The 25,059-nt window shown below is 42.7% G+C and overlaps 1 protein-coding gene across 2 annotated transcripts in view; it reads left to right on the top strand.

Annotated features, from left to right (window-relative positions):
• spast (spastin) overlaps positions 1–25,059 on the top strand; it is a 77,197-nt gene that overhangs the window by 34,409 nt on the left and 17,729 nt on the right. For both annotated transcript variants that reach the window (XR_011340108.1, XM_069885115.1), the window contains exons 4-7: positions 5,677–5,867; positions 10,655–10,794; positions 13,175–13,268; positions 23,656–23,730. Coding sequence is in view for 1 of the 2 variants with exons in the window: in XM_069885115.1 (XP_069741216.1) it covers positions 5,677–5,867; positions 10,655–10,794; positions 13,175–13,268; positions 23,656–23,730 (500 nt within the window). In the remaining variant the exon portion in view is untranslated. The remainder of the gene's footprint in view (positions 1–5,676; positions 5,868–10,654; positions 10,795–13,174; positions 13,269–23,655; positions 23,731–25,059) is intronic.

Here is a 25,059-nt window from a genome sequence, read left to right on the forward strand (position 1 = left end):
ACAAACAGCTACCTATCCCAGGACACTGGACTATCAATTAACTAGCATGCCAGAGCAAAAAGGGCTAAGGGCTTTGGTACAGTTGAAAAGACTGCATTATAACTGTACATAATCTTTCATGCAAAATTCTGAAAACACAACATTTTTTCCATGGATGTCGTTTGCACACCAAAGCTGGCGTTTGGTGGAAAACGTGACCTGATGCCACTGATAATTGAATATCCCATGTCAGTAATTAGTGGAACCCAAGGGAATCCTCTCTTTAGAGGTGCAGGCAGAAAAAGTGTCCAGCGGCTACTATTCTCCAAATATGGATGCCTGATTCGTCGTAAATGGCCCGATGCCTGGACACCCCTCCCCCACTCCCCCGGGTCCAGCGCCACTGCAACTGCAACCCCCCCCCTCCCCCCACTGGTCCACCATCCAAATTTGGAACTCAGGTGGGTGGTAGGTTGGGGGCGAGGATCCATGGGCAGCCGGAGTGTTGGGTTCAGATGGGCAGGCATCCAGTCAAGGATCTGCAGCTGGGAACTTGGATGGGCAGTCTGCCGGAGTGGCGGGAGCTCCAGTGGGCAGGCAGCTGGAGTGAGGGTCCTCTGAAGGGGTGTCAGGAGCTCCAGTTGGCGGGCGGCTGGGGTGTCAGGAGCTACAGTTGGTGAACTGCTGGGGCGAGGGTCTACTTTTGGAGCATTGGGAACTTGAATGGCTGCCAACCCCCCCCCCGCCATGTCCAGTGCTGCTGCAATTCCCCCCCCCCCCCCGCCCCTTCTAGTTGGAGTGTGTCTTTGTTTTGTGTGAATTTGAAATCGGCACAATTTCTTAACATATTATTGCATTATCTGAAAAATTCAAAGGGTTTCTGATTAAAAGGTTCTGTACCTGTACCAATTTTTTAAAAAAGTTGTCACTTGGTGAAAGTTGGGCTGATTTGGGGAGAAGCTTTCATCCATTGGGATGATGTGGTTAAGGAGGACCCTGGTGATGGAGACAATGAGACTAATCTACAGTTAAAAACCAGCTGCATAGTTACTTGGGCCAGATAGCATCTGTTGAGCCACTTGTTGAAGTGAGATGATCATCAAGAAAAAAATCTTGTGAACCAAAAGGAAATGCCTTTAGTGCATTTTCTAATGCATTCAACTTAAACCAAGCTTCACTGCACAGCAAGCACTGTCTTGCTGAAAGTATTGAACTAGTGTTACAGACCCTAGGTGCTTCATAAAGTCCAAGCAGAGGTATTCTTTAAAGTTGGACATTAATGCAAAGGAATATGGCAGCACATTTTGTAAAGTGTCAGTTAATCTGTTTTATTAGGGGTGGTGGGAGAAGCAATAATGTACTATGCAAGAGAAGTTAACCTGAACAATCTCTGGGATCTTTTGCATTCACCTGACTGAGCTAGCAGATGAAGTACCTCTGACGTCGCAGCACCCGTAACACCTTGCTTTGTTCAGGCTTTTGTTTTCCTTACATTTTCTTTATTTGTTTGCTGTCTATTGGCTGTTTTTTTTTTGTCTGATTTAACAATGTCGTTGTGAGGGAATGTCGTCCTGTCTACCTTCCCAGATGGGCAATGGTGATCCATGACACTGAACAAGTTTAGAGTAACCAGTGTCCCAGTGAATACTACTCAACAATCACAAGTTTAGACATGCGAGTGTGGGATCTCGACTGTCACATTTTTCTGGTGTAACATCAATCACTGTAAAGTGCATTGAGCCAGTGTAATATATAATGGGGTCTTCTATGACTTTTATTTCCAAAGGCTCAGCTTTAAAGTCCAGATATGTTTTTGGTTCATGCACAGGATATGACTTCGTTGGTTAAGCAAATCTCCACAATCTCCATCAGTACCAGAGCAGCACAGGGCTGCGTTCTTAGCCCCCGCTTTACTCACTATTCACCTCAGTACGACAACACCAACACCATCTACAAACTTACTGATGATACCATGGTAGTGGGTTGTATAAAAAGGGGCGATGAGGCTGTAACGCAACTGATTACGCTCAGACAAGTGAGGAGTACAAACACGCTTTTGATAGCTTGCAGTCGATGGCTGGTAGACACAATAGTCCACAGGTGAATCTGAGGTAAGGCAGGAAATCCAGGGTTTATATTGGGGTAGGTGAGGGTGAAGCCAGGGGAGGAGCTAGCTATCTGAACAACACATAGAGGCAGCATACAGGGGGGAACCATTCAGCCAGGTTTTCAAACACAAATTCGCACTCGATGTCACCAAAACCAAGGAGCTGATAAGTCAACAAGCTAGAGGTATACAGTCTAGTGACCATTGAGGATCAGAGGTGGAGAGGGTGAGCAAATTTAAGTTCTTGGGAGTCACTATCTTAGAGGATCTTTCCTGAACCCAACTCTCTAATAGTATTGTGAAGAAAGTACATCGTTGGCTCTATTTCCTCAGGAGTTTGTGGAGGTTTGATATTATGTCAGAAATGCTGGCAAATTTCTGAAAAAATTGAAAGCAACCACTGGTAATGGTGACTATGAAATGCCGCTAGTGTCCTGAAGTAAATATGCTGTCCATATCTGATCTGGCTGATGTGTGATCCCAGATTCACAGCAATGCTGGACTCTTAAATGCCCTCAGATGTGTGTCTGCTGATCATGGTCTGGTATAGCCCCTGAGCATAAAGCTCTGCAAAAGGTAGTGGACACAGCCCAGGACATCACAGGCAAAGCCCTGCCCAGCTATGGAGAACATCTACAAGGAACGCTGCTGTTGGAGAGTAGCAGCAATCATCAAAGACCTCACCAGCCAGCACGGACTCCATTCTTGCTGCTGCCATCAGGTAAGAGGTATAGGTGCCACAAGACTCACACCACCAGGCTCAGGAACAGTTGCTACCCCTCCACCATCAACTCCTCAACAACAAACTCAATCAGGGATTTATTTAAGCACTCTTACTTGTGCACTTTATTGATTTTATTTTCTCTTTGTATTGCAGTCAGCTTTTTTTTTTGCACTACCAATAAGAATCTCAGGGTTGTATGTTATATATACTCTTGTAGTGGTACACTTGGAGGGAGTGGGCAGAACCAGTGCTAACAGATCCTGTCTTGTGACAGCTAGACACAACAGCCTCCTATCTAATGGTAACTAGCTACTAAAGCCATGAGGCATAGTGACTCAGCATCAACCATAGGTCAATTGAAAAGTCCTGGCCTACTCAACGTAGCTGTCTTGAGGTCATTAGCACTTCAGATGTCATGACGCCAGGTCACATGTTGGGTGTCTATATTAAGCCTGATAACACTAATAAACGCTCTTCTCTTCGCTGGCTGACAACTTCAGGTGTGGTCTCGTTATTTCAACATGATGGCGTATGAGCACAAACAACATCCGCCCCATTCTGATAATAAATCTGAACTTCGTACTTTAAGCTAGAATTCATTCTATATCCCAAATGGTTCCTAAACTGAGTGGTTTGTTTGACCTTTTCAGAGGGCATTTATGAGTTCATTGTTGCTGTGAATCTGGGATCACACATCAGTCAGACCAGATATGGACAGTATATTTACTTCAGGATGCTAGTGGGAATTTCATAGTCACCATTACTAATGGTAGCTTTTAATTATTTCAGTTGATTGATATATTTTTAAATTCCACAGCTACAATGTTGGTTCAGTATACCAGACCACTCTTTTTTTAAAAAGAAACATAGTTTTAAAATCAAACATAGTTTATTGCATGGTGCTATTGATTTGTCAAAAGGATGTGGGGTTGAGCCACATTACAGAGCTTTTGAGCCCAAAAATCCAGCTTGCTATTCCAGTGAGGCTTCTTCAAATGCCTATGCTATGACATTTAAATTGTTTGTGCTGTTGGGTGAATGCAAAAGGAGCCAATTCACAGTCAGCATTTTAACCCTCAATCCACATCACTGGAATCTTTATGCAGAAATTGACTGGCAATGTTACAGAGATGACAGAACATTAACCAGCTTACTAGTATTACTGATCTTGAAGTTACAAGACTGCAGCCTTTTTGTCTTTTGAAATTTCCATGTTGATAGATTCTAATTCAAGTATCAGGCTTAATCTTTTCATTCAAAAGATGCCCTGACAATCCTTCCATGATGCTTTCTCAGACAAAGTTGCAGCTTTGCAGCAGGTCCTTTAGGTTATTGAATCCAGGCTGGACATCAAACATTTACATGAATCCCATTTCGTTCTCTTGCAACTCCCGGTCCACAATAGCTAATTAACGTCTTTGGGAGGAAATTGGAATACATTGAGGAAATGCATTTGGTCCTCTAGAGAATGTGCAAACTCCACACAGCGAGGACCCAAGGTCAGCAGTGAACTTGCTGGTGCTGAGAGGCAGCCACTCTTTACTGAGGGTTCCTCTCCAGTTTTACTTTTTCCTTGTCTTGCTTCAAAAGATACCCTGCCACTGAACTCTCTGTTGAGCTTCTGAAACGATCTTTCAAGATTTCCCTTTTGCACTGATAGTAATGACAAAGTCACTTGTATTACAATGTTCACTCAGCAGCATACACAGGATTGTTGGGGCCATCCACATGGCATCTTCATTGCAAAGAATATGTTTAGCACAGAATCTTTTGGTCTGACCTAATGCTTACTCTCCAGATGCTCTTGCCCATCACATTTGCCACCTCATGGTTTATTTATCTTCCCCACAGTACTGTATATGACTTAATTTTTAAAATGGGCTCATTTGCATACAGACAGGGGCTGAATCTCAAGGACTTGGCATGTTGCAGTATCAAGTTGTGTGAATGATCCATGTAAATTTATCTGCCCATTCTTTGACTCCTATTTAGCTAGTGTTGGTGAACTGGAGCTCTTGTTTACGGGATGATCGTAGAACCACAGAACTCTACAGTCCAGAAATGGGCACCTCTGCTCATCCTGTCTGTGCCAATCTATTACTTCGTCTCGTTCCACTGACCTGCACCCGGCCAATAGCCCTCCATACTCCTCCTATCCATATACCTATTCAAAATTTTCTTAAATGTCAAAATTGAGGCTACTACATTCACCATTTCAGCTAGCAGTGCATTCCACACTCTTGTCACTCATCCTTTTTAATGTAAAGATGATTCAATATTAGGTGTCTTGCACGATTGAGTCTCTTTTTGTATAAATTAAATTTGCCTTGTCTCTTGTTGTACCCATCAGCGTATGTTCCTGCAGAGCTCTCCTGAAGGCATACTAGCCACAGTATCAATGTTCTTCACTTTGCATGGATTCAATAGCTTAGCAAAGTATCTCAAAACACTTCATGAGTTCTTGCATTCAAAGTTTGCCCACTGTCACAAGTTGCTATTAGATGAGATGACCCTAAATTTGATAGAAAAGTAGTTTTCAAGAAACCTCAGAAGAGAGAAAGTTTTGAAACATATGGTGCGAGATGTATAAATTTTTAGGTATTGGCTACTGAAGAGACTATTGTCAGTGGTGGAGTCACGAAAGTGAAGAACCAGAATAGCAGAAATGCAGCATCTTGTAAGGTTGTAAAACTGGGAACTACATAGAAATGTGAAAACCAGGTTGAGAATTTTTAAATTGAATCTTTATAAGAAAGTTAGGCTGATGGGTGAGTTTAGACTTGGCAACAAGGGCTTTGGAGCACTCTTGAGTACGTTGCTGTCTATATGGTTTGTACTTCTGACACTTGTTCTGTTTTGACTGTAGAAAGTGGAGCTGTTCCAAAGAAAAAGGATCCTTTGATACATACAAGCAATTCTCTCCCTCGTTCAAAGTGCACAGCAAAAATTGCTTCACCAGGACAGTGTGGTCACAACAGGGCCCACAGCTACAGTGGAATCTCCAATATCACTGGGGCATCCCGAGCACCTGCTCAACCCAGTTCCTCAACTGCCAAGGTATCAATGTTGCCGAGATCTCTTGTATTTACCAAGTCCTGCACTGTCAGTATTGTTGATTCACACATGAGCCCTTGAAGCAGAAATTCAACGTTTTCAACTTCTTCCTGCTTGTCCCTGGGAAGCCTTGTAATTTCCATATGTTATTGGATGTATAAGCACCTGTTAGCTTAAACATGGTTTATTTTGATAAGCTTCAGTGGTTAAAGTAGGGTTACTGGTACTTTTTCTAATTTAATTTAGACAGTTAAATAATTTTGGTCATTGCTTCTATAAATTCAAATAGCAGAGATAAACTTATTTGACCTGCAGTTCCTGACTATTACCATTCGATAAGGTTGAGGTGGATTCTTAATCTAACTCCATGTTTTTTTGTACTTCCCCCCGCCCCCCCACAGAAACCAGTATCTGTGAGTTGTCAATTAGCCTTGCGTCAACTGCCATTTGACCTGCAGTTCCTGACTATTACCATTCGATAAGGTCAAGGTGGATTCTTAATCTAACTCCATGTTTTTTTGTACTTTTTCCCCCCACAGAAACCAGTATCTGAGAGTTGACAATTAGCCTTGCGTCAACTGCCATTGGTGGAAGTTTTATAAACCTCTACCCCATCTTTGTATTTTGAAGAATTTACCAGTCATCCTGATAGACTTGACTTTGATTTTTTTTTAAGCTGGTCTTTGATTCTCCAACTAACATCAATGGTTACTCAGCTTCTGATTTGTTAGTTTCCCTAACTATTTTAAAAATCAATCTTAAATTTTAGTGCACTTAATCCTAGTTAGAGAAATCTCTCATCATAATTTGATCATTGTCAAATGGACATTGTAACTGGAAAGTATTGCATTCCCTCAAGGTCATTTTGTATGTGCCAAATCTACTCTCACTAATCCAGGAGTAGCCTAACCAGGGTTTTACTGGTTATAGTTTACCCATCAAAGAGATGTAAAGATGAATCATTGGACGTTTTGATTATTTTGTGTTTGTCCATGACATTTTAGTGGCCACTTCACACAGATGACTGAATTTCTTTTGGATCCCCTAACTTAACCACCACTTTTAAAAGTATGGAACTTGAAGCTTGTTTTATGTCATTACAGTCAAGTATCTTTCATTTGGTAGCTTTGAAAGTTTTAAAGTTATTAAATTAAGAATAGAATAACTGAGTAGTCTAATTTAACCATGTGGAAAGTGATCAAATTCTTCGAATGAATTTGTGGAATTTATTTGACAGGTATGTGATTGCTCTCTAAAAGAGGCATTAATCATGCAATTCCATTCTTCCATCACAGCTTTGAATTTTTTTCCTTTTTTTAAAATTTTTTTTTTATTTTTCACACTATAAACCACATTGATCAAGGTACATACATTTTCCTTTTCAAATATATACAGTGTCGTTTTCTCCCCCCCCCCCTTCCCATCCCACCCTCGCTACCTCCCCTCCCATTCATTTAAAGTTCAGAATATAAGATACATTAAACCCGTCAAACAATGTTGTCACTCAATAAAAATAAACAAGAAATTCCACTGAGTCAATTCTTTTCATTCTCTTCTCCTTCTGTCATTTTGGGTGGTAGATAGAGAAATTTTTTTTTCCCTCTTTGAAGCATACTCAAATGGTCAGTCTTTGCGATGGTTTCAATCTTGTTGGCCGCTGGCCTTAAAAGTGTATGCAGGCACGACCTTAAAACCGACCAAATTAAAATAATAGATGTCGTCTACTCACAAAGCAGGCTCTGGATGGCAGGTAAACTCCAAAAGTGATCTTCAGACACTGTGAGGCTATTGCTCAGAATCCTTCCAAAACACCTGTCATTGGTGGAAATTTCAGTCTCCTTGCCATTTGCGGTGAATTTCAAAGCACTGTGGCATGCATGGCAGTTTGTTGATGACTGTATTACTGCAGTTACTGGCGAGGAATAATTTGTAGACTAAATGTATTTCAGGTAGTTCAGTTAATTCTGATTTTGTTTTAAACACTCTTCTCCCCCAGTGATTTCTGAGCTGTTTGCTAATAATTCCAGGGGCTAGATCGGATTAATCTTGGGGGGGGTGGGTGGTGGAAAGAAGAGACATTGATATGTTTGATATTGTATTTCAGATTGAGAGAAAAAAAATAAGACAAATTCTGATCAAAATATTCTAAAGTGTGTTCACTGTTGCCGTTTCTTCCTCCTGTATGTTACCCCTTTCGATGTGTGGGCTCTTTAAATACTTGTAATTGCAGACTTTCAGTGAAGCTCCTGATTGCCTCTTCAACTGGGTGCAAGGGATCCCAGAGTATTATTTTAAAGGAACGGGAGTTTCTTCTCTTTTCCCAACCCCGGCTATTGTCCCATCCAGTATTTATCCCAGAATTAGAATTAGAATATCTTGGCATTATCGTGCAAAAATTGCCGTGCTTCCTACAACAGAGTGTTGACTGCACTATAACTAATTCATTGCCTTTATTATCCCTTTGAGATGGCCTGAGGCTCTATAGCTGCTGCAGATTTTAGCTCATCAGGTGATCTAATGGCAGGACAGGGATATGGGGGAAGGGTGTTTTGCTACAATGCCCATTCTTCAATTCATACTGGCACTCCAATCTCTTGGATCTTTCTAAAATAAATTTAGATGTACAGCATGGTAACAGGCCCTTCCACCCCTTGAGCCCGTGCTGCCTAACTACACCAATTAACCTACAAACCCTGTACGTTTTTGAAGGGTGGAAGGAAACAGGAGCACCTGGAGGAAACCACGCAGACACTGTGAGAACGTACAGACGGTGCCAGATTGCTATGCTCACCTTTTGCTCCTTTGAAGCAATAGGTAAAGTAGGCCAATCGAGCAGTTCTATGACAGCATGAGCTGATGGTCACTTTTCATTGTTTGGTATGGGGCTTGAGATGAACTCTACCATTCCGTTGGTGCTAAAGGAATGGAGGAAGTGATTGTAGCAAAAGTTTATTTGCAGTAGGTGCAATCCATGCTACAAACCTACACAGGCAAGGCCCGTCGACTCTTCCTCTGCTACATTGATGATTACTTTGTTGCTGCCTCACGCACTCATGGTGATGAGCTCGTGGACTTCATCCACTTTGCTGCCAACTTCCACCCCGACCTCAAATTCACTTGCTCCATCTCTTGCTGAACTCTCCCTTTCCTCACTCTGTCTCCATCTTGGGAGACAAACTCTCGACAGACATCTTCTACAAGCCCACCAACATGCACAATTGCGTCTTCACACCCTGTCCTCTGTAAGGATTCCATTCCCTTCTCTCAATTCCTCAGTTTCCATTGCTTCTGCTCCCAGGATGACCTCTTCCATGCCAGAACATCAGAGACGTCCTTCTCACGACATGGCTTTCCCTCTACCACCATCAACTTGGCACTCATCCACATAACCTCCATTACAACAGCTCTGGCTCCCTTTGCCCTCACATGCAATGAGGACAGGATTCCCCTTGTCCTCACCAACTACCCCACCAGCCATCGTGTCCAACATGTCTTCCTCTGCTATCTCTGCCACCTACTATATGATCCCACAACGAGACATATTCCCCTTTCTGGCTTCTGCAGGGACTGCTCCCTCTGTGACTCCCTTATCTACTGCTCCCTCCCTTCTGATTGTACCCTTGGTACCTACCCTTGTGACCGCAGGAGATGCTTCACTTGCACCTACATATCTTCCCTCACCACCATTTGGGGCCCCAAACAGTCCTTCCAAGTGAAACATTTCACTTGTGAATCTGGAGGGGTCATCTACTGCATCCAGTGCTCCTGTTTGGAGAGACAGGGCAGAGACTGGGAGGTCGCTTTAAGTACCCCAACGCTACCTGCTGCAATAGTGTGGATCTCCCAGTGGTCACTCATTACAATTTCCATACCCTTGGTGACATGTCTGTCCATGATCTCGTGCACTGCTCGACTGAGACCACCTGTAAATTTGAGGTCCAGCACCTCCTCTTCCTTCTGGGCATTCTCCAACCAGATGGCATTAACATAGACTTCTCTGTTTAAATCCTCCTCCTGCTGTCTTGTTGGTCTGGACTCCTCCCCTGCCAGCCTTCAGTTTCTTTATTCTTATGTCTTACTTTTCTTTGCTTATTCCTTGAAGGAGGGCTTGGATTGAAACGTCAATTAAGTATCTTCACCTCTTGTGGATGCTGCGAGACCGGCTGAGTTCCTTTAGCATTTGTGTGTGTTTTTACTGCTTCACATTTACAGTAGAGTTGGGTTTTTCACAAACGTCGATAACTCCCAAGTTACTTTGTAGTTCTTTCTGGTAGAGGTCACTTGTATGAATGTCAATGTCTTTGAAAAGAGAAGAGAGGGAAAAAATATTTAAGATCAGTCCCAAAAAGAACAAAATTTAATTCACACAAGGAAAGATTTGCATTCTGCCCCAGTAAAATTATTGTTCTACCATTTGCCTGAAAAACCAGCCTGTGTTTTACAAACTTTGTTTGTCCAATCACAGTAGATCCTCCCACAGCACTTCACAGGAATGTTATCAGAACACTTGGCATGCAAGCTGCTTAATTAAGGAGGAAACAAAGATGAGGTGTAGGAAGGAAGTTTGAGAATGAGGCCTAAATCAAGAAAGGTAAAGTGGTCAAGAGAAGGAAATTTGGGATAGACTGGATTGAAGAAATTGAATAGTTGAATGATGGGCGTATAGAGCATGAAGAGGTCATAAATAAAATGATATTTTAGGAATTTGTCATGATAGTTTTTAGTTTTTGCAGTTCTTTTTTTTTTAATCATATTTTGTTTTGAAGGTTTATTCAGTGTTTTTTTTTAAGCTGGCAGTGAGTTCAAGGCACAACAGACCAAACAAACCTACCACTCCTGTTACAACGCCTCAGAAGAAGAAAGACATGAAAAATTTTCGTAATGTTGATAGCAAGCTGGCAAACCTGATCTTGAACGAAGTGGTGGACAGGTAAATATGTTGTATTGCATAGATATTAAACTGGGATTGGATATGTGGTTTAAAAAGAAAATTGACATTTTAAATTTTTTATCAGAGACAGAAATCTTCCGTGAAGCAAATGAATGGCCCAGTTGGCTGTTCTTTAACAGTTCCACATTTTCCTAGTATGATGGATTTGTGTTATTATTAATCTTTAGTTATATATTTTTAGTAGTTATTTTGTGGGATGAAGAGAGGCTCACTTACTGACACACAGAAAGAAGCTATTTTCGGAGGCGCGATGTTTGGAAAACGGAGCAATAAAAATAAGAATTGAATGGTTCATTTAATTGCTGGAACAATAGTGTTTGCAAAGGAGAAGCACCTATGTACACAGAGGACTTTTAATTCCATGGCCAGTAGACAGAGAGGAGTCATTTGCTTTTGAATTATATTTCTGAAGTGGTTTGAAGAAATGGCAAGACATCTTTAATATTGCACCAAGAAACATTTGAAGTCAGAAATGCAGTAGCCTCTAGTGAGAGAGGTGCTGTTCTTATTATATTCTCTTTCCCATGGAAGATGTACAAATCTGTGGCAAGGAAGAGTCATTTTAGCTGTCTCTTTGAAAAGAGGACAATTTCACAGTGTCCATTTTTACATGGCCACTTTATGTAACCCTTGCCGGGGTTTGTGAAATCATTGTGGAAGAAGACACAAGTTCTGAAACTTCCATAAAACAGAGGGAAATCATTCGTATGAAGAAACAATTCTCTGAAAGCAAACCTACAAGAATTCATGAGTTTGAGAACTTTTGAACAGCAGTAAAGACTTTGAGTTTCAACACAAAAGCTTTCTGAAACTAAACTTTAAAATCATCTCTTCGGAATTCTGCCTAAACTGTAATGGTTTGGGTTTCACTGCACACACACATCCATTTGCGCATAGTGGGGTTAAGTTGAGAGTTAAGTAAGAAGTGTTATGTTATTAATAAAAGATATTGTTTTGAAGATACCATTATCTTGGTGAATTTCTTTTGCTGCTGGTCTCGGTTGTAACACTAGTCACTGATGCTGATTTTTATTTCTGGAATTTTTAAACCAAACTCGAGTTCTCAGACTGGGATGTGAATTATTTTTTTGATTATTACTCCACTCCTGTGTTTTGCAAGTCCATTATCATAATCTTTCCTTCAGGAGCATTTATTTTTGATCCTCTTTCATTTCTGGGAGTCCAGAATGATTTGGTATCAAGGTAGCAGCAGGTGTTTTACAAGTGCCACTGACTTCCATCCAGCTTTCCAGCGTTGTTGGATTGTATTTTGGCAATATTCCAGTATTCCTGTGGATTTTTTTTTCCCCCTGAAACTATCTGCAGTTATTCATTTATCCAAAAAGTAAATGTCTCCATGGCAATTGTACAATTATTGCAATGTTTTATGTTCCTGTTCCCCTCAATTGGTGAAAGAATTATGATCAAGAACAGTAATAATATTTTAAGATGTTTTGTCTCCTTTTATCTGGTCACTCCACCATCGCTGAAAGTCAGTCATTGGATTTTGATGTCAGCTGCAGCTTCAGGGATGAGATTTGGCTGTTTAATTTTTTTTTCTAAATTTTGCTTTAGAATTACAGCAAGGTAACAGGTCCTTCTGGCCCATGAGCATGTGGCACCCAAATATACCAATTATGTATTTGGAGGATGGGAGGAAACTGGAGGAATTCCACAGGGAGAATGTAAAAACCCTTTACAGACTGCCGGATTCGAACCCAGGTCGCTAGCGCTATTTGGCATTGTGCTAACCACTACATTAACTGTGCCTTTAGTATGGTTTAAAAACACTGCCCCAAGGAACTCTGGCTTCAGTGTAGTGTTTTTAAATAATGCTTTCCTTTTATCAACAATACTTGTTTTTCTTGTTACATAAAATTAAACTATTCACTTCCACTGGGGTTGAGAAGGAGCGGGAGCAGGGGGATGCTGAGAGGGGATATGGGTTACAACCACTTCTATAGTAAACTGATAATCTGACATTCTGAGTTTGATGTCAGACCAGCAGAATTTCTGAACTGTTGAATGACAGTAATATTCCAACATGCTGCATTAAAAAAAAGTTGCAAGTAATAGCTTTGTCCGTGAACCTGGTAAAGTTAGACCTGGTAAGATCTTACCTGGTAAGGTAATAGCAGAAAAAGGGATCTTCATCAATTTAAAGACTGCATGAGAACCAAGGATCTGGTGAGTTAAAACATCATATAGTGAGCTATATACCAAACTACGAGATAGCCAGAGAGCAGATTATTGGAATATCTATGTAATTGGAGGTGCTTGATATAAAATGTCTATGGAGTCCTGGATGGAACTGAATGAGAAGTCAGCAGTGTTTATCGATGATTTTTTTTTTCCACAGTGCGCCATCTGTCTGTTTTGAAGATGTAGCTGGGCAAGAGTTGGCGAAGCAGGCTCTGCAGGAGATCGTCATTCTTCCAACTTTGCGGCCTGAAGTAAGTAAAGCCCCCACCTCCTTGGCCTGAGATGTTTATTACTTTAATGTGTATTTCACTGAAATTTTGATTTAATGCCATCATTTGAGCAACCTGTGGTTAGAAAGGGTTTGTAGCATATAATAAGGCAGGCTCCTTGCCTGCTCCCTGGCCCTGAACTTTCAACCCTGCTGTGCTTGTTCCCTACACCAATGCCCTTTGGACTCTGAAGCAGAAAGAATGACTTTGTGTCATTGCTTAACTAACTTGGTGGGGTCTGCAACAATGACTCTTAAAGGATAATTAATAAAAAAAAAATAGGGTTTTGCAGTTTAATGCTGGCTGCAAATTAGAAAGACATGCTGAATTTAATACCAGTAACAAAAATGAACGAAAAGATGGAGAGGCTCCCTGCAGATTTCAGATTTATTGTCAGAGTACTGTTAAGAATCCAGAGGACCCCAAAACCCAGCAGCAATAGATATGCACCACAACAAAGGGTAACTTAAACAAAAGTTGCTTTTAATTATCTTTGAACATGAAAATAGAATCAAACTTTAACTAGTCTCTATTGACTCTCTTAACCTACTTAACCCCCTTCTCATGCTAAGTGCATGTGTGTGTCAGTTCAGCAAAGTTCTTTGGTTCACAGTCCAATCTCACTGGTTGCCGGCAATTCTTGTTCTGTGCACAGAAGTTAGCATTAATAAAGTTCACCAGGCTTTGGTGCTTAACAGGTAAATGGTTACCACTCAAGGGTACTTGTTGGTTTTCAGAGAGAGAGTTTTTCTTGTTTCAGGTCACCACAGAATTGCTTTCTGTTTCTCCTATTCCAAGGGAAACACCGGACAGCCAGTCCTCTCCTTTGACCAGGCCGTCTTCCAAAGCTTGCCAGCTTTACCCTCTGGAACCAATGTCTCCCCTCTCCCCAAGCAAAGCCTGCTTCTTTTTCTGCTCTCCCCCTGCAAAGATCATATGACCGTCCAGACAGTAAATGATCTTTTACAGACAAAGCTGCTACTGCCTGTTGTTACATTTGTTGCCTTTTGCAAATTACAGTCCATCATGAATCTGAGCCTCTTGCAAAAGCACCTGCAAAAATTCTGTGTTTTTAAAGTGTTTGCGTGTAACCTGCTCTAACAAACCTTTCCCAATTTATATCCCAAACACCTCTATATATTCTGTCACAGTACATACATTACATTGCATACAGGCCTGAGATTCATTGGGTGAGATAGAATTGCCACTTATTGGTAATGCAAAAAAAGTCTTTACACGACCTACATATGTAAACAAATGAACTGTAAGCAGAATGTAAACAGATAACAAATGTAAACAAACCGACTGTGCAATGCAGAAGAATTTAAAAAAAAATCAATGAAATGCTCAAGTAAAGACATGCTGAATTTAAACCTTGATTGAGTTTGAGTTTGTGGTTGAGGAGTCTGATGGTGGAGGGGTAGCAGCTGTTCCTGAACCTGGTGATGCGGGTCTTGACACTTGTACCTATTTCCTAATGGCAGCAGTGAGAACAGAGCGTGTGCTGGGTGGTGAGGGTCCTTGATGATTACTGCTGCTCTCCAACGGCAGCGTTCCCTGTAGATGTTCTCAAAGGTGGGCCTATGATGTCCTGGGCTGTGTCCACTACCTTTTGCAGGGCTTTACACTCAAGGGTACTGGGGTTCAGTAGCAGGTAAATTTGGACTGCTGGACTGCTTTCTAACCAGAATGCTTGTATTTTCCAGTTTATTCATGGGTGGTTGATCCTCTCCTCTCCCCGTAGATGTGCATCTCCAAAATAGCAAAAGGAGGAAAGTTTAAGCATGATTCCAAATAGTGTTCAGAGGTGGAGATGGTAAGCAAATTTAAATTCCTGTGAGTCCTGCTCTGAGGACTTTTCCTGGACCCAACATCCTAATGCTTTTTTGTGAAGAAAGCACGTCAGCGTCCCTCCTTCTTCAGCGGTATCTCATCGGAAATTTTGGCAAACCTCTACAGATGTGTAGTGGAAAATGCGCTGACCAGGATCACGCCCTGGAATGGGGGAGGGGGGCAGCACTGAAACCTCTTGGCAGAAAGCCCTGCAGAAGATAGTGGACACAGCCCAGTGCATCACAGGCAAAACTCTGCACCATTGAGGATATCTGCATGGAACGACTTTCTTTTTTGAGTGCAGCTTACAAATATAGATAAGTAGAAATTCTGCCTGGTCCACAGGAAAAAAAATCTCGAGGATGAATGTGATGTTATGTATGAACTCTTGACAATAAATTTGAATTTTGCTTTCATTATTTCAAAGTCCTTAGTCAATAGAGGGGAGCCTATTTTTTGACAATTAGAGTAGCTCATTTACCAATCACACTGATGCAAAGAGCAACAATGTTTAATGGTGCCATATTTTTAGTCATTTCTTTTGGGTTGGATGCAAAACTGGCAAAGCCAGCATTTACTGCCCAGACTTGTAGTTGATGGGAAGACCTGTTTTAAACTCATTTCCCATCACTGCAGCCTTTCTGCTGAAGGTACTTCTACAGTGCTGTTTTGGAGAATTCCATCTGTAGAGGTTTGCCAAAATTTCCGATGAGATACCGCTGAAGAAGGAGGGACGCTGACGTGCTTTCTTCACAAAAAAGCATTAGGATGTTGGGTCCAGGAAAAGTCCTCAGAGCAGGACTCACAGGAATTTAAATTTGTCCAATTCAGGACAGGGTGGTGTGCACTTTGGAGGGGAACTTTCTGCTCTGTGTTGGTCTTAGTGGGAGAGGTTGTGGGTAATGGAGGTGTCATCATGGTAGTCTGGGCGAGTAATTACATTGCAGTGTGGTTGTGGTGGATATTCAAGTCATTTTGTTGGCTGCCATTCAAACGAGTTACTTTTTCTTGGATGGTGTTTAACTCTTGAAAGTTATTGAAGTAACACTTGTTCGGGGGATGTCAAGCATTCCATTACATTCCTGACGTGCCCTGGAGATGCTGGAAAGGCTTTAGTGCATCAGGATTTTGGTCTAAGTTTAGGATACTCTGATTCTGCCCTGCTTCAGCTATTTATGTGAATAGTCCATTTGAGTTTCTGGCGAGTGGTGGTTCAACCTTCCAGAATGGAGATGGGAGTTTACTTGGCAAAGATGCCAAGGGGAGGTGACTTGACAGATCCATGGTAGATTTCCTCTTTCTCATACACAACCTTGTACTCTCCTCCTTCATTTTGAACCAGATCTTTGTATTCTGTCTTTCCATTTGCCCTTGTATTACCTAGTTTTCCAATAAAAGCAAGCCTGCTATTCATTTCAACTATACTTTGTATAGTAAATCCTCCTCTCTCCCAATTTATTGAAGATGTTTTGACTGAATCTTCACCTGTATCATTAATGGCCATCTTGTATAGAATTGGTGTCTGTAAATCAGTGGTTCTCAACCTTTTCATTTCCCCTCACATCCCACTTTAAGTATTCCCTATGCCATAGGTGCTCTGTGGTTAGAAAGGGATTGCTTAAGGTGGGATGCGAGTGGAAAGAAAAAGGTTGAAAGTCACTGTTTTAATTGTATCTAATTTACTGTTATGTGGATGGTTTCATAACTCCAAAGGAAATGGGCCAATGACAATTTTTCTCAAGCAAAATACTTCAGTAATAATTGGATCTAGAGCAGTGATTCTCCCCTTTCTCCCACTCATATACCACCTTAAGTAGTCCCTTCCTAATCACAGAGCACCGATGGCAAAGAGATTACTTAAGGTGGTATATGAGTCCCAACAAAGCTTGAAAAACTCATGCAGTTTGGCATGCAGAGTTTTGCCGCCAGCCTTCCAGACTTCTGGGGGGGATTCCATCCATACCTGCTGCTTTGCCACTTTTCAGTTGTTCGATTGCCTTATATGTCTCATCCAGGGTGGGAACCTCATCCAGCTCTAGCCTTAGGGGCTGTTGAGGGAGCTGGAGCAGGGCGGAATCTTGGACTGAGCGGTTGGTACTGAAAAGAAATTGGAAGTGTTCTGACCATCGGTTGAGGATGGAGATCTTGTCGCTGAGGAGGACTTTGCCGTCTGAGCTGCGCAGCGGGCTTTGGACTTGGGGTGAGGGGCCGTACACAGCCTTTAGAGCCTCGTAGAAACCCCTGAAGTCGCCAATGTCCGCGCTGAGCTGTGTTCGTTTGGCGAGGCTAGTCCACCACTCATTTTGGATCTCCCGTAGTTTGCGCTGAAGATGGCTGCATGCGCGACGGAAGGCTTGTTTCTTCTCTGGACAGGACGGCTTTGTAAGGTGAGCCTGGTGGGCAGCTCGCTTCTTTGCCAGCAGCTCCTGGATTTCCTGGCTGTTTCGTGATGCCACCATCATCACCCTGTACAAAAACAAAGGCGAGAAATCAGACTGCTCAAACTACAGGGGAATCACGTTGCTCTCCATTGCAGGCAAAATCTTCGCTAGGATTCTACTAAATAGAATAATACCTAGTGTCGCTGAGAATATTCTCCCAGAATCACAGTGCGGCTTTCGCGCAAACAGAGGAACCACTGACATGGTCTTTGCCCTCAGACAGCTCCAAGAAAAGTGCAGAGAACAAAACAAAGGACTCTACATCACCTTTGTTGACCTCACCAAAGCCTTCGACACCGTGAGCAGGAAAGGGCTTTGGCAAATACTAGAGCGCATCGGATGTCCCCCAAAGTTCCTCAACATGATTATCCAACTGCACGAAAACCAACAAGGTCGGGTCAGATACAGCAATGAGCTCTCTGAACCCTTCTCCATTAACAATGGCGTGAAGCAAGGCTGTGTTCTCGCACCAACCCTCTTTTCAATCTTCTTCAGCATGATGCTGAACCAAGCCATGAAAGACCCCAACAATGAAGACGCTGTTTACATCCGGTACCGCACGGATGGCAGTCTCTTCAATCTGAGGCGCCTGCAAGCTCACACCAAGACACAAGAGAAACTTGTCCGTGAACTACTCTTTGCAGATGATGCCGCTTTAGTTGCCCATTCAGAGCCAGCTCTTCAGCGCTTGACGTCCTGCTTTGCGGAAACTGCCAAAATGTTTGGCCTGGAAGTCAGCCTGAAGAAAACTGAGGTCCTCCATCAGCCAGCTCCCCACCATGACTACCAGCCCCCCCACATCTCCATCGGGCACACAAAACTCAAAACGGTCAACCAGTTTACCTATCTCGGCTGCACCATTTCATCAGATGCAAGGATCGACAATGAGATAGACAACAGACTCGCCAAGGCAAATAGCGCCTTTGGAAGACTACACAAAAGAGTCTGGAAAAACAACCAACTGAAAAACCTCACAAAGATAAGCGTATACAGAGCCGTTGTCATACCCACACTCCTGTTCGGCTCCGAATCATGGGTCCTCTACCGGCACCACCTACGGCTCCTAGAACGCTTCCACCAGCGTTGTCTCCGCTCCATCCTCAACATCCATTGGAGCGCTCACACCCCTAACGTCGTGGTACTCGAGATGGCAGAGGTCGACAGCATCGAGTCCACGCTGCTGAAGATCCAGCTGCGCTGGATGGGTCACGTCTCCAGAATGGAGGACCATCGCCTTCCCAAGATCGTATTATATGGCGAGCTCTCCACTGGCCACCGTGACAGAGGTGCACCAAAGAAAAGGTACAAGGACTGCCTAAAGAAATCTCTTGGTGCCTGCCACATTGACCACCGCCAGTGGGCTGATAACGCCTCAAACCGTGCATCTTGGCGCCTCACAGTTTGGCGGGCAGCAGCCTCCTTTGAAGAAGACCGCAGAGCCCACCTCACTGACAAAAGGCAAAGGAGGAAAAACCCAACACCCAACCCCAACCAACCAATTTTCCCTTGCAACCGCTGCAATCGTGTCTGCCTGTCCCGCATCGGACTGGTCAGCCACAAACGAGCCTGCAGCTGACGTGGACTTTTTACCCCCTCCATAAATCTTCGTCCGCGAAGCCAAGCCAAAGATATGAGTGGAAAGAAAAAGTTTGAAAACCACTTCTTTAGGTAATGTGACTTAGCAGAGACCCTATGTGTTGTAGGACAATTGGAGATGCGTATAGGTTACAGCCTGAACACTGAGACCCACATCCTTCCAAGTCCAAGTTTAAAATCATTCATTTGGTACAGCTGCTTATGTCCAAGAGCAGCTCTGTTAATCTTGGGTAGGAAGGAGCTCTCCATCCTGAGTCAACTCATAACTGATCAGCAAATTCCAAGACCTGGGAGTTAACACCCCACTGTGTAATTAGACCATGGATTTCCTCACCTACAGACCAATCTGAGAATATTCTCCCAGAATCACAGTGCGGCTTTCGCGCTAACAGAGGAACTACTGACATGGTCTTTGCCCTCAGACAGCTCCAAGAAAAGTGTAGAGAACAAAACAAAGGACTCTACATCACCTTTGTTGACCTCACCAAAGCCTTCGACACCGTGAGCAGGAAAGGGCTTTGGCAAATACTAGAGCGCATCGGATGTCCCCCAAAGTTCCTCAACATGATTATCCAACTGCACGAAAACCAACAAGGTCGGGTCAGATACAGCAATGAGCTCTCTGAACCCTTCTCCATTAACAATGGCGTGAAGCAAGGCTGTGTTCTCGCACCAACCCTCTTTTCAATCTTCTTCAGCATGATGCTGAACCAAGCCATGAAAGACCCCAACAATGAAGACGCTGTTTACATCCGGTACCGCACGGATGGCAGTCTCTTCAATCTGAGGCGCCTGCAAGCTCACACCAAGACACAAGAGAAACTTGTCCGTGAACTACTCTTTGCAGATGATGCCGCTTTAGTTGCCCATTCAGAGCCAGCTCTTCAGCGCTTGACGTCCTGCTTTGCGGAAACTGCCAAAATGTTTGGCCTGGAAGTCAGCCTGAAGAAAACTGAGGTCCTCCATCAGCCAGCTCCCCACCATGACTACCAGCCCCCCCACATCTCCATCGGGCACACAAAACTCAAAACGGTCAACCAGTTTACCTATCTCGGCTGCACCATTTCATCAGATGCAAGGATCGACAATGAGATAGACAACAGACTCGCCAAGGCAAATAGCGCCTTTGGAAGACTACACAAAAGAGTCTGGAAAAACAACCAACTGAAAAACCTCACAAAGATAAGCGTATACAGAGCCGTTGTCATACCCACACTCCTGTTCGGCTCTGAATCATGGGTCCTCTACCGGCACCACCTACGGCTCCTAGAACGCTTCCACCAGCGTTGTCTCCGCTCCATCCTCAACATCCATTGGAGCGCTCACACCCCTAACGTCGAGGTACTCGAGATGGCAGAGGTCGACAGCATCGAGTCCACGCTGCTGAAGATCCAGCTGCGCTGGATGGGTCACGTCTCCAGAATGGAAGACCATCGCCTTCCCAAGATCGTATTATATGGCGAGCTCTCCACTGGCCACCGTGACAGAGGTGCACCAAAGAAAAGGTACAAGGACTGCCTAAAGAAATCTCTTGGTGCCTGCCACATTGACCACCGCCAGTGGGCTGATAACGCCTCAAACCGTGCATCTTGGCGCCTCACAGTTTGGCGGGCAGCAGCCTCCTTTGAAGAAGACCGCAGAGCCCACCTCACTGACAAAAGGCAAAGGAGGAAAAACCCAACACCCAACCCCAACCAACCAATTTTCCCTTGCAACCGCTGCAATCGTGTCTGCCTGTCCCGCATCGGACTGGTCAGCCACAAACGAGCCTGCAGCTGACGTGGACTTTTTACCCCCTCCATAAATCTTCGTCCGCGAAGCCAAGCCAAAGAAGAAAAAGAAAAGAAAAAAAAAAGGTAAGAACCTCTCCTCCACAATCTCTTACAGTATCGGAGCACTACAGGGCTGTGTTCTTAGTTCCCTGCTGCATCACTTTACACCTATGACTGTGTGGCTCGGTACGACAATAACATCATCTACAAATTTGCTAACGATGCCACGGTAGTGGGTTGTATAAAGGAAGGGGATGTGTCAGCATACAGGATGGAGACTGAAAACTCGACTGAATGGTGCACCAACAACAAGCTTGTACTCGATGTCACCAGAATCAAGGAACTGATTGTTGACTTCAGGAAGGGAAAGCCAGAGGTTTACAATCCAGTGATCACTGGGGGATCAGAGGTGGAGAGGGTGAGCAAGTTTGTTCTTGGGAATCACTGTCTCGGAGGATCTTTCTTGGACCCAACACACTAATAGCATCGTGAAGAAAGCACCTCTACTTCCTCAGGAGTTGGTGGAGGTTTGATATGACATCGGAACCCCTGACAAATTTCTACAGTTGCGTGGTGGAAAGTGTGCTGACCGGCTGCATCACGGTCTGGTGTGGGGACACCAATACCCCTGAGTGTAAAGCCCTGCAAAAGTTAGTGGACACAGCCCAGAACATCACAGGCAAAACCCTCCCCACTATCTTTTTTTCAATCTTTTTATTGGTTTTTAACAAAAAAATATATCAGATACATAGATGGATATGATATAAAATTCAAATAGAAGTAAATTAAAATTACTGATAGTAAATAAGATCCCTATGATTGGGGGGAAAAGGGAAAAAAAAAATCTATCACCAATTTCTAACCCCAGTCTGTTGTATGAGCGATTACCATCAAAGCCAGGTGTTGACTACTAATTTCAATACTAATTGTTCAAGAAATAGAAAAAAGAGGAATTTTTTTATAAAAAAGCCAAAAATAATTGATCTATAAATTTTGAAAATAATTGAAAATGGAATCCCAGCGAGAGACAAATTTAATACTCTTTTTAGTTGTTGAGCACCTAATTTTCTCTCGCAAGAGGGATGCCATCAAATCCAACAATCATTGTGTATGTGTGAGATGGACAACATCCTTCCACTGCAGCAGAAGGAGCCTCCTGGCAATCGGAAGCAAATGCAACTACATGGGATTAAGTCCATTGGTCCACTCGTTTCAAAAATAGCAATAAAAGGGCTCGGAGAGAGATTGATATCAAGAATTAAAGATAGTTTACTAAATATCTCTTTCTAATAGTTACAAAAGGAGGGACATAGTCAGAACATGTAATATAAAGGACCTTCCTGAGTTGTACACTTCTCACATTTAGAGGATATATTGGGGTAAAATTTAGTTCATAGAACTTTGGAATAGGGGCTCTATGTAATAAGGAATGTCTGGCATAGAGAGGATGAATGTACATTTTTCATTATAGTCCCGTGTATGTTCAACAAAGAGTTATTTTAAGTCCTGTTCCCAAACTTTCTTAATGTTAGATAAAGAACCATTATTAGTTCTTAAAAGTAGTTAAGGCTCTGATAGCTCAGTGGTTAGAGCACTGGTCTTGTAAACAAGGGGTCGTGAGTTTGTTCCTCGCTGGGGCCTCATTTTTGTGAGGGGCGCTGGACAAAGTGGCGACTTTGTCTTCCTGACAGTAGACAGAAGTTAAAGAATTTCATGAATGTTTACATTCTAAAATGAATTGCATGACAATAATGGAACCTTTACTTTTATAGTTCCTAAAGGGTTGAAGGGAGTCCTTTCTGATTAGGTCTATTGAGAACATCTACAGAGAATGCTGCTGTTTGATAGTAGCAGCAATTATCAAAGACCCTCACCACTCAGCGCACTTCATTATAGCTGCTGCCATCAGGAAAGAGATATAGGTGCAACAAGACTCACACCACCAGGTTCAGGAACAGCTGCTAGCCCTCCACCATCAGACTTCTCAACAACAAACTCAATCAGGGACTCATTTAAGGATTCTTACTTGTGCACTTTATTGATTTTCTTTTTGTTCTCTCTGTATTGCACAGTCAGTTTGTTTACATTTATTATTTGTTTACAGTTTTTATTTGCGTGTTTTACGCTGTGCACAGTTTATTTTTTGCATCAATTAGTGGTAATTCTGCTGCGCCTGCAGGAGAAAGGGATCTCGGTTGTATGTGATGCCATATGTGTACTGACAATAAATCTGAATCTGATCCTCCACGACGTTGTTCTGTAGGGTTACAGTAGGAGCAGGTGAAGCAGGTCTAGGCACTTTACTGTGCACAGAGTGATGGCATTGAACTAGCAACTGTAGTTCCAAAGTAATTCACTGGCTGAGATGTTCTGAGCAGATTGTAATCATGCCATGTGGAAAATCATTTTACAGTGTGGTTAGCGCCAGTGACCCTGGTTCAAATCGGCAGTATTAAGGATTTTGTGCATTCTCTCCATGACCTGTTTGGATTTTTCCCCGGTGCTTTTATTTTCTCCTAGCCCCCAAAATGTATGGGGTTGGTATTTTGATTGGGTGGCATGGGTTTTGTGGGCCAGAAGGGTCTTCTATTGTGCATTATTGTTAGAATTGTTAAAAAAAAATTTAAATTTAAAATAGCCACTTAATGACATTTTGGGCACATATGATGTAGGAAATTATTGTAGTGAGGATGTTTTGACTTTGTATTTTGTTTTCCTTTCCTGAAGTTGTTCACAGGATTAAGAGCTCCAGCTCGAGGGTTACTCTTGTTTGGCCCACCAGGAAATGGGAAAACAATGTTGGTAAGTAATTAGGAAATGTACCCATACATGTGTTGATTTAAAAAAAATTTTAAAGCCATGATGCTTCAAGATGATTCTTGCTGTACTCTCCATTGCATTGTTGTTTACTGGATTTGATTTCTAGTGCTGACTGGATATAGTTTTGTATGTCGGTAAGAGCTCGGTGAAAAGTCAAGTTGGAAGGTCCATTATGTCGGAAATTTGAGTACCTAATCTGGGATATTGAGTCAGTGAAGCCCTCTCAGATCCGAAGTAATTCTGGGTGCCCTCTGCTGGATGTAGGAAGGCACTGTGTTGAAGTGCCAGAGTGTTCACTGTTATTTTGGTTGTGGCAACAAATATTCTGTTCAAATATTCGTGCAAATCAACTACTGTACAATTTACAGTATATTACACCCAACACCCAACCCCAACCAACCAATTTTCCCTTGCAACCGCTGCAATCGTGTCTGCCTGTCCCACATCGGACTTGTCAGCCACAAACGAGCCTGCAGCTGACGTGGACTTTTTACCCCCTCCATAAATCTTCGTCCGCGAAGCCAAGCCAAAGAGAGAGAATAGTAACAATACTTAAATTGATTATTAACTTTGCTAACTTGGGTGATGAAAAGTGTGATTATAAATGGATTTTTTTGGGTTCTTGTTAGCCATCCTTTATCACTTCATCTCCAAATGAATCTGTCCATATACTTACTTGTGTAATTAAGGTCAGATTCTGCTGGTGTCAATGTGACTGCTGTGTAATGTTGAGCTGTTTTGCAAAATTATCAGAATCCGGTTTGTCATGAACATATGGAATTTGTTTTGAGGCAGCAGTATGGTTCAGAACAAGGTGCAAAATTATAATAAAACTACAACTACTCCAATACAAGATTTAAAAAAACCATGTAGTGCATAAAGAGGTAATGCTCATAGTTTCATTGTCTGTTCTGAAATCTAATGGCAGAGGAGAAAGAAGCTGTTTTTGTAATGGAATGTTTACTAAGGATTGATGTATTGATATTCTTTGCCCCTCTGTTCTGTCAGAATGAGCAGGTTTCGTGATCAGCTGCATGTTTCTTATTTTCAGTTGTAGCATGCAAACTGAATCTCCCATTGTGTGCCTTTGTACGAACTCCAGATGGTCCATGCTGATTTGCACTCGATATTCTTCATGGGATCCAAACAAGTCTGCTTTCAAATGCAGCGCATGCTGCAGAAGATGCAGCCTGATAATCCCACGCTCAACCCATGATACACTGAATAATATAAATTCAAACCCAACAGTGGCTTTTATTCATTGCTGGACTAGCTGTGACTGCAGATTCCAAACCCTTGTGACTAGAAGAT

The sequence above is a fragment of the Narcine bancroftii genome, chromosome 6 (assembly GCF_036971445.1).
Source record: "Narcine bancroftii isolate sNarBan1 chromosome 6, sNarBan1.hap1, whole genome shotgun sequence".
Taxonomy (NCBI): Eukaryota; Metazoa; Chordata; class Chondrichthyes; order Torpediniformes; family Narcinidae; genus Narcine; species Narcine bancroftii.